The sequence below is a fragment of the Peromyscus eremicus genome, chromosome 4 (assembly GCF_949786415.1).
Source record: "Peromyscus eremicus chromosome 4, PerEre_H2_v1, whole genome shotgun sequence".
NCBI lineage: Eukaryota > Metazoa > Chordata > Mammalia > Rodentia > Cricetidae > Peromyscus > Peromyscus eremicus.
In genome coordinates, this window is record NC_081419.1 from 64,353,809 (window position 1) to 64,363,713 (window position 9,905).

The 9,905-nt window shown below is 33.9% G+C and overlaps 1 protein-coding gene across 1 annotated transcript; it reads right to left on the reverse strand.

Annotated features, from left to right (window-relative positions):
• On the reverse strand, positions 1–951 carry LOC131908288 (olfactory receptor 1165-like). The gene has a single exon (XM_059259339.1). The coding sequence runs from the start codon at positions 949–951 to the stop codon at positions 1–3; it is 951 nt and encodes a 316-aa protein (XP_059115322.1).
• Between the last annotated feature and the right edge of the window lie 8,954 nt (positions 952–9,905).

Below are 9,905 nucleotides of genomic sequence, written 5' to 3' on the forward strand. Positions count from 1 at the left end.
TTATATTGAGTGAGAGTGCAGCTTTGAGCTGATGAGTCTCTTGACTGTCTCCTTCACATCCTTGTTCCTTAGGCTGTAGATGAGGGGGTTCAGCATGGGGATCAGGACAGTATAGAGAACAGTTGCCACTTTAACCAGGAGCCGTGAGCTGTTTGCATTAGGCACACAGTACAGAAGGAGGATGATTCCATGAAAGATGCTAATGGCTGTCAGATGAGAAGTACAGGTAGAGAAAGCCTTTTGGAGTCCACCTTTAGCAGGCATTTTGATGATAGTAATGACTATGAAGACATAGGAGGCCATGGTGATAAAAAGGCTACTACCTTCACTTAATATAGAAATGACTAAGCATGCCATCTGGCTGAACGAGGAGTCAGAACAGGATACAGAGATGATAGCAGAGTACTCACAGCCAAAGTGATCAATGATGCCAGGTCCACAGTAAGATAGCTCTGAGAGAGTGTATGTGAGTATCACAGCACACAGACCACCCCACATGTAGCTTCCAGCTACTAGGAGAGCACACAGTTGATGAGACATAGCCACAGTGTAGAGCAAGGGGTTGCATACAGCCACAAACCTGTCATAGGCCATCACCGCTAACATGAACATCTCTGTAATCACACATGCACAGCCAAAGAAAAACTGAGCCATGCAACCTTTTAAAGAGATAGTTCTCTGTTCTACAACCAAGATCTCCAGTAATTTTGGTGTAAATACACTAGAATAACATATATCCAAAAATGAAAGATGGCTCAGAAAAAAGTACATGGGTGTATGAAGCTTAGGATTGATCCTTTTGGCCACGATTATGCCTGTGTTGCCTACCAGGGTGACTGTGTATATGGCCATGATCATAAGGAAGAGTGGTGGCTGGAGGTGTGGGTATTCTGAGAAGCCCACAAGAATAAATGTGGTCACAGAACTCTGGTTTATCATTGCATGTGCCATAAGTTACCAGTTACAAAAGCAAAGAACGGGAAGAAAAAAAAAAGAAATTTGATCAGTAAAACTTGACAGCTTAGATGACACTTGACATAAATAACAAAGAAAAAGATGATGGTCTTGAACTCATTAGTATTCTGCTTCAGTTTATATTCTTTACTTCAAACTCTGTATGGTTCTACAAGTTAGATCTGTTCTTTAGTCCGGTAATGTTCTCACCTGGAATAAAAATAATTCGTCATATAAATTGCATATAAATCCCCTATGGTTGTTTCTCATGTTTTGGAATGTTCTATGATAGAAGATAATTGCAAATAGGACATTCAGCTAAATCAGAAAACCAATGAGATCAGTGCTTTCATGTTCTCATGCCTGAGAAGACTCCAGGAAAGTTAAATACATATAATATACAAGGAAAATGAAATAACAGGAACTGATCATAAAAATGATTCATATAAAATTCACAATACTTTATAATAAAGGTGTTTTGTTTTGTTGTGTTGTGTTCACCTGTTTGTTTATTTTATTATCGATTCATCCTAGGGCCTTGTGAATGCTAGACAAGCATGTGACTATGTAGTTACACAACCTTCTTTTTGCTTTTTAAAAAAATTTGAGACATTGTCTTATGTGTGTGTTTAAGCTGGCTGGCCTTAATCTTGTTAACTTCTCAATTTACACCAGGATCAAAGCCACACGGATACAGTTTAAAACCAAGTGATTGTTAATGATGTTTATAGTCTTTACTCCCATCTTCATTAACAATATTGTCTCCCCATCTTTTTCTTAAAGCTCCTCTGCTAACACCTACAACCTCTTTAGTTTGTCTTTAACAATAATCATTACAGTGATCATCAAAATTAATTCCATATTCAAATGTGTAACATAGGAAGGCCTTTGTTAATACTGATGTTTACTATTATTATTAGTAGTAGTAATATTTTCATTTGCTTTCTTAGACTAATTATATATATATATATATATATATATATATATATATATATATATATATCTCATAGTGACAGAACCTCTCTGCAATATTATTTTCATTGTTTGATAATTCTGTATATACATAGGTATTGGTCAATTCCATCTCTTTCCTCCTCCAATTCTTCACATAGCACCTCCATTATTTTGCCCTCACAACTTCGGTGTGTTTTTTTTTTAAACACATTATAATATTGCCCTGGGCTAAATATAAAAATCTGTATCCACAACACTAGGGAAAAAAACTGCCATAGCCAACAAAAACATAAATTAGAGCATCTACTATGAATTTATGACTTGTCATATAACTTTTAATTAGAATGTAAAGCTATTTGAACCCGTTCATTTCACTGGTCTGCACTAAGAATTTTTAGATAAATTGAAGATTATCAGTTTATTGTTAAATTGTAAATCCAGATTCATTCTGACCTTAATTTCTAATCTGCATACCATTATCAATATTTATAATATCTTGTTTAGTCTCTGACACATACTTGCCTTAATTCTTGACTCCCTGAATACACAGAATCCTTCAAAAGTAAAATTCTAGTTTCCATAAATTATGCTAAACATTTGTGATTATCTTATCTTTCTACATACTATTGAAAGTTGGACAATGTGTTATTTTCTTTAAATTGTCATCTCACTGTAGAAATTTAAGATACACACACACACACATCGTCATCATCTTCATCATTATCATTATTTCTTTGGTTAAAAAAAAAAAAGTAGGAGGTGAGCACAGTCCTGGATATTCATGACCCAAGGACTCAGGAGTCTCAAGCAAGGGAATAATGAGTTGTAGGTTAGATTGAGTTACAGTGTAATACTTTGTATCAATAAACTATAGGAAAATTTATGAGCACAGTAATTGAGATATAATGTTAATGAAATAATTTTATGAAAATAAAATATTCTTTGTAACTAATTAAATTAAATACCTTACCTACCTCTGGGATTACTGCATGGAATAAAGCTGCTTAACCAGTTTTTATAACATTCAAAATAGAAAAAATAAAAGGGGAGCTTCAAATAAATATACAAACTCTTGTAATTTTGTGACCAAGATTCACTTTTTTTTTTTTTTTTTTTTTTTTAGTTTTTCGAGACAGGGTTTCTCTGTGTAGCTTTGCGCCTTTCCTGGAACTCACTCTGTAGACCAGGCTGGCCTCGAACTCACGAAGATCCGCCTGCCTCTGCCTCCCGAGTGCTGGGATTAAAGGCGTGCGCCACCATTGAATGCTGATGCCTACTGATTTCTTATCCAGGATTCTGGGCTAAATCACCTGAAGTTTCCTAGGGCTTTACTTCACCATCAGAGAAAACTAGGATCTTTCAGTGTTTCAGTTTGTGGCTATGGAGGCATAAATCAGGATTAATGAATGTAACATAAATTCTAAAATGGTCTTATAATAAAAAAAATACCTGGTACCAGATATTGGGGTAAATGCTGAAAGATCAGAGAGACAAAGGAATAAGGCACTGCCATGTCTCACCTCACCAATTCCATGAAACCTCTGACTGAAATCCTCTGAGACCTCACCTGAAAGGCTCCAGCTGAAAAAGCCTCCAGGTGAAAGGGATACTTCTGCCTTATATACATTTTTCTGCCCAGTCATTTCTTCCTGGAATTAAAGGTGTGTGTGCTTCCAAGTACTGGGATTACAGGTGTGTGCCACCACTGTCTGGCCTCTATGTTTAATACAGTGGCTTGTTCTGTTCTCTGATGTTCAGGCACATTTTATTAGGGTACACAATATATCACCACAAATGAAAACTACACAGAAATGTGTGCGAATGCCACTCAATCTCCATTTATTTCATTCCAATCAGTCATTTACAATGAAAAGTCCTTGCTAAGTTATCCAACTATAATCAAACTTTTACTTACATTTGATATAACACTTTAATTAATTTTTACAATTTGTTATAAAATTTATGAAATTAAATGTTCTAGCTGGATTTCTGAAAAAAAAATGAAGTACATGATCCAGGGATTTTTTTTTATTCTCAAGACTTAATCTTTTTTAATCATGTAGAATAATCCTTAGTCTTCCTCTTAATTTTTAATATTATCTTTCAGTCATGATTTTCCATATGGCTTCCAGGAAAAAAGTTTTTCTACAGATATCACTTGTTCCCACTACTTTATTTCCCTTGCAACTATAGTTTCTTAATATCTAAAGTGCATTGCATATTTTACTCTGCTATGTGTATATTCACATGTATGTTGATCTTCATGTAACTGAATTAATCAAATAGCATGTTGTCACAACTTACATTTAACATTTAATTTTAAAGTCTCAAACAAAGAACAACATTGGTAGGAACAAGGGGCATAGAATTTAGCACTTTAATATATGCTATGTACTCCAGTGAGTCAATACCACTGTCTCAGCTCACATTTCTATCTACCATCCCTCAGTTTTTAAGGATTTTCATTTACCTTCTGAAAGATTCAAAATGTGTCAAGAAACTCACCAAAAGCAAGATTTTCCTGATGTGTTTTTCAGATTATGTCATTTTCTTATTAATAAACATGGATAGTATCATTCAAAAGGGAAATGTTTTAAGTTTCTCAAATAAAGACAGCAATTGATCTTTGTAAAATGAAACTAAGTAAGGAGGCAACCATCAGAATATTTTGAAAGAAACATACAAATATCTTGAGGAAGACACAAGATTTTAACCTGTATTCAAGATAACATTATTTATTATGAACCAACTCCTTGACTTTGGGGAAATGCACCCTAGAGAATCCTCATTGTTGATTGTCTTGGACTACAAACATGTAACTAGAAGAAACTTCCTCTTTTGTTTTTAAAACACATACTTTTCCAGGCCATTATTGTGTTCTTTTTCAGACTTCATAAACAAAGATTATCTCAACATGATTTATACTTCTGAAAATCATAATTAACAATTGTATGAATATATGGATGCATCTAGTGCAATTCACCAAGAGTAGCAATACCAGCTAGGATTTGTGTGCTCAGGACATTGTCCCATCATATGTACATATGGGACAGCATTAACTGAATGTAGTGGTTTTTTAATAAAAGTTTGGAAGTAGTGTGTTTTAGGGTGCAGTGGAAAGTAGATTTCATTTTATATTCATTGTATACATGTATGAAATTCTCAATTATAAAGCAAACTTTATATAAGATATCATAATTATTGATTCCATGTGACAATGAGTCAAATATACTTGTCCAAAAAACAAAGACAATTACATTCAACAAAAACAATTAAAAATTTGTTTTAAAGAAAGGTGTCAAATGCTATCAATCATATAACAAATGGGAAAATGGATTTATTCATTACATTTATGCTTTACTACAACAACAAGTATATAAGGATAAGAGAGATAATAATGTGGACCCATAAGAACACATTTTTAAAAAGATATTTTATAATCTAGCAGGCTCTGATGTTAGTCTATAAGCATATAAAACAATTCTAATTGTCATTGTTTTTACTTATTTTAAAGTAAAACTTATATCTTTATTTAAGATATGGATTCTGACCATAGTCGAAAGGATTTTGTTAGAAGATAAGAAGGAAATGCTAAATTATGTGGAGAAGAGGAAAATGCGATCTAAAATATGCTATATATGCATGAAAATGACATAAAGAAACCCATTACTATGTAAAACATTTGCTAAGAAAACATAAATGCAAATAGTTAATTTCAATATTGAAATTAGAATATATAAATGGCATTAAAAGGGTAAAATACATCCCTAATTATTCCCATATTATTCCTGAATTTTAGGAATCTTGTCTTACATTCCCAAACACTAACGAATATATTTTGTTAAAGCATTACAACAGTCAATTTTACTTTTGAATTTGGAAATTTTCATGTCTATCTACGTACTCAAATTTGGGCATTTTCAACCCTCAATCTACTCTCATCACCGGCCCATCTCCATTATTCTAATTTACTTTTTAATAATATTGTTAAACACTAACACAAACCAAGTTTGTCAAGGAAAGGCTTTGCTTGGCTTTCACTTCTCTTTCATCGTCCATCACTAAAGGCAAGGCACAAACTACAGCAGGAACCAGGAGGCAAGCACTGAAGCAGAGGCCAAAGGGAAAGGCTACCTACTGGGATTCTCAGCCTGCTTTCTCATACAGATGAATACCACATGCCCAGGCGTGGCCTCACCCTCAGTGGGCTGGGCCCTCTCACATCAATCATTAATCAAGAGATGATCTTTGGCCAGTCTAACGGAAATAGTTCTTCAAGTGAAGTTCTCCAAAACTGACTCTACTATGTGACAAGTTGACAGAAAACTAACCAGCACTCCCGCCAAAAACCTCAAAAGACTCACCTCGATTAGTTTTTACTTGCTGAGCTTAATTACAACTGATCAAATTAGCATGAATGGATAAGTATTTAGTGGATCATGGCAACTTAGTAGTTACACTGCTGAGGAAAATTACATACCTTCCCCTAGTACCAGTAACTGCCTATAAGCCACTTTCCCTCATGCGGAAAGAGTGAAAGTTCAAATCTTGTGCTGGTTTTGTTCAAATAAACACTTATGTTCATAAGTGCAAATACTACATTATATCCAGAAGGCATGGATTCACACCATTCCGTCAAAACTTCTAATATAATTTCTGACTCTTCCTTCAAAGTTCCTTGAGGCTTAGAAGGGAAAGTGTTCCATTTAGTGATGACTAGTCCACATTTACATTCTCTACAGTTATACCAACATTGAGTTTCTTCAATTACTGTTGCCCATGACAAAAAGACTCTTCACTTATAAAGGCTGAGAGGAGAGCTTCACTAGTCTATGGGTATAAGGATAGGTATTCAACAGGAGTGTGACATCATGTCTATTCAGCAAAAAACAACAGTACTAAATTCTTTTCTGTGGCTCATGACCTCAACAACCATAAGCTTCTGGCTCAGTTTACAGAATTAGCCATGAATTGCCTTCTGTAAAGCAGAATTTAAATCCATGCAGAACATGCTTGGTTCACCCCATGAGCACCATGCTTCTGTTGTACTAGTGAACACATCTTGTGAGGAAAGTCACTGTTGTACATCATATGGTCCATGAGTGTATAGGATCCCTGAGACTTTTCTTCCTGTCAGCTTAGAGAACGCCAGCATGCTGAAAACCAGCCAGCACTGTGGAAAATGTCAAGTAACAGACAGCTTCATTTCTCACTGTCCTACAATTCATGTGTCTTTAGCAATAGCATCCAAAGATATACTTCTAGTAGAAACCAATAGGCTGTACTATTGTGGGATCCCTTTTGGTCTTCCCTGACCACCAACTCACATACATTTGATCCTGAGATTTTCATTTAATAACTATTGACTTCTGATACTCTTGTTATCTAGCAATGCATTTTGCCTCCATTTAAACTTACTGTTTTATTAATTAAGTTTTTTTTTGATGTTTTAATATGCATACAAAATAGTACGTTTCCATTGTCATTTTCCTACATTCTTTGTTTGGTAAACCTTAGCTCCTCACTTTACCCTCTCCTTCCTGGCCAGACCACGCCCAGCAAATCCTTCCAAACCTGTTATTCCTCCCCACAACTTTCACATCACATCCCTACCTTTAGACAATTTCACCCCTCCTCTTCTAGTGACTTCTTTTTCAATACCTAGGCTTGATAGGCACTCCAAAACTTTAAAAAATTAGTCTAAACATTGGAAGAAAGAAAGGTTTTGCATACTCTGGAGAACACACATTTATTGTTCTGGGCCTGAGTCACTTCTTTGAGTACGTCTTTTTGAATTTCACCCACTTTCCTATTAATTTCATAATGTCTCTTTTCTTTACAGATGACTGAAATTAAATTGTATATATGTAACACAATTTGTTTATTTTTGAACCAGTTGTTGGACATCTCCAGATGCTCCATAAACTGGTTCTTTTAACGATTGGAGCAATGAGAACAGATAAGTAATGTTCTCTAGGAGAATATAGACTATTTAGAATATACTCAGGAGTGGCATTTCTGGGCCATAAGAAAAGTCTAATTTTAGCATTACTACAAAATATCACACTGAAGTATCTTCACCAGTTTATAAGCCTTGCAACAGTGAATAGCTGTTCCCTTTTCCAAGTATCCACACCAGCACTGATTGCTATTTGTTTTCTTGATATTAGTTATTCTGCTTGGAGATAGAGGAGATCTAAAAGTGGCATAATTTTTTCTGATATCCAAGAGTGCTGAACATATTAAAAGTATCAGTAACTTTTTGAGAACTAAGTACTGAAATGGTGTATTTTTTTACTTCATTGTATATTCTAGATATTAATCTTCTGTGAGATGTCTGTCAAAAACTATTGGTAGGCCTTTAATTTCAGGAGCCCTCCCTGATCAGAGTACAATAGGCAGTGAGAGACATAGTTATTTAAGACTATAACCTGTGGTAGGGTCCCAACTCCTTTTAAAATTTTATTTTGTTTGTAAAACTAGAACATAATCTGGAGTGTTAAATAAGTGATATTTGATAAATTGAAATAAAATATAATATTCAAAAATCTCTGTAGAATCAGTTTGTATATTTCACGATCAAAGGCAAGATGAAGAAGATCCAATTGGAAGGTTTCACATTTAATCAGAAACATCAAAAGGTTTAAAGCATTCAAATATATGTTAATCATTTAAGAGGCTCAGTAAAATCATTGAATAATGTAAATTCTATGCTGTATATTATAAAGTTATGTGATTGTCAATAAAGAATAAGTTTAAAGAAACAAATGCTTTTATTAATTATTAGAAAGAAGTCATATTTAATGATGTACTTCTCATTCTTCTCAGCTTCTGATTGGAACCTGTATCACTACAAATTGTGGATAATATTCTTATCCTATCCCAGCTGCATAGTTTACTTAAAGTACTAAAATGGTAACTCACAAAAACCTAACAGGAAATGGGAGTATGCTTTTAGAATCCATCTAGTTAATGTGATACTGCATCAAACAAAGACCAGTAGGCAAATGGCTCAAGGAAGACACAGAAATAAATAAAGCAGCTCAAAAGACAGTATTGGAGTTAACCCAGCAATTTCACTGCTTATGTATAGCTGCTCTATTAATATTTATATATAGTTCATGACTATTCCTTTTCATCAATGATTAAGAGATGTATGTGTGGTGTGTGTTTATCAACATGTTGGCTGCTATAGTCTACTGGGATAGAAATAATGTATACTCTCTAAATGCTTATTATGAACTCTTCAAGTAAAAATTTCAGTAAGCAACTAGAAAAGCAAAGCTAGACTGAAATATTGGCAAACATGTTTATGCATATTTATTAAAAATACATATTTGTTACCAACAAATTAGACAAATATAAACTATACCATGAAGTATAATTTACCTGTATTAGATTCCAACCTCTATAAGAGGGAATGAAGCTGTGTATAGTGTATGTGCTTTTAATCCCAGTAGCTATAAAGCACAGATAGACAAAAGGGTAGAGTGGTCAACACAGCAAGCTTTTGAATAATGAGATGCTATCCTAAACAGGAAAAACAGAGAGAATGATGGGAATTATACCATCATGTTTGTAAAACTAAAAAACTTCCAGTGAAAATACAGTCCATGTAGAGTTAAAGGTAAAAATTAGTCCATAGTCAGCATTTCCTAATTAACAATTCTCAAGAAAAAACTTCAGAATAATTGCCTTGATGAACTTATGCAAATTATCTAAAAACACACAAATTTTGATATATACAGTATACTAAAATCTTCCTCAGCACTTGTACTTAAGCATTTTCATGAAAATAATTGCATTAAATATTTAATTCAAATAGTATGAGTATCAATACATAATAATATTTACAGTTCACAAGTTATAATAATAAATATTGGAATGAGCTGTAACTAGAATGATTTACAAAAAGAAAATAAGATATGGGCCTGTTTACTTTTCAGAGTGAAAACCAGTACTATAAAATAAATACTGACTGTCTTAGGAACCACATT

Coding starts and splice junctions, on each gene's coding strand:
- LOC131908288 (XM_059259339.1), bottom strand. CDS start 951: ATGGCACATGCAATGATAAACCAGAGTTCTGTGACCACATTTATTCTT.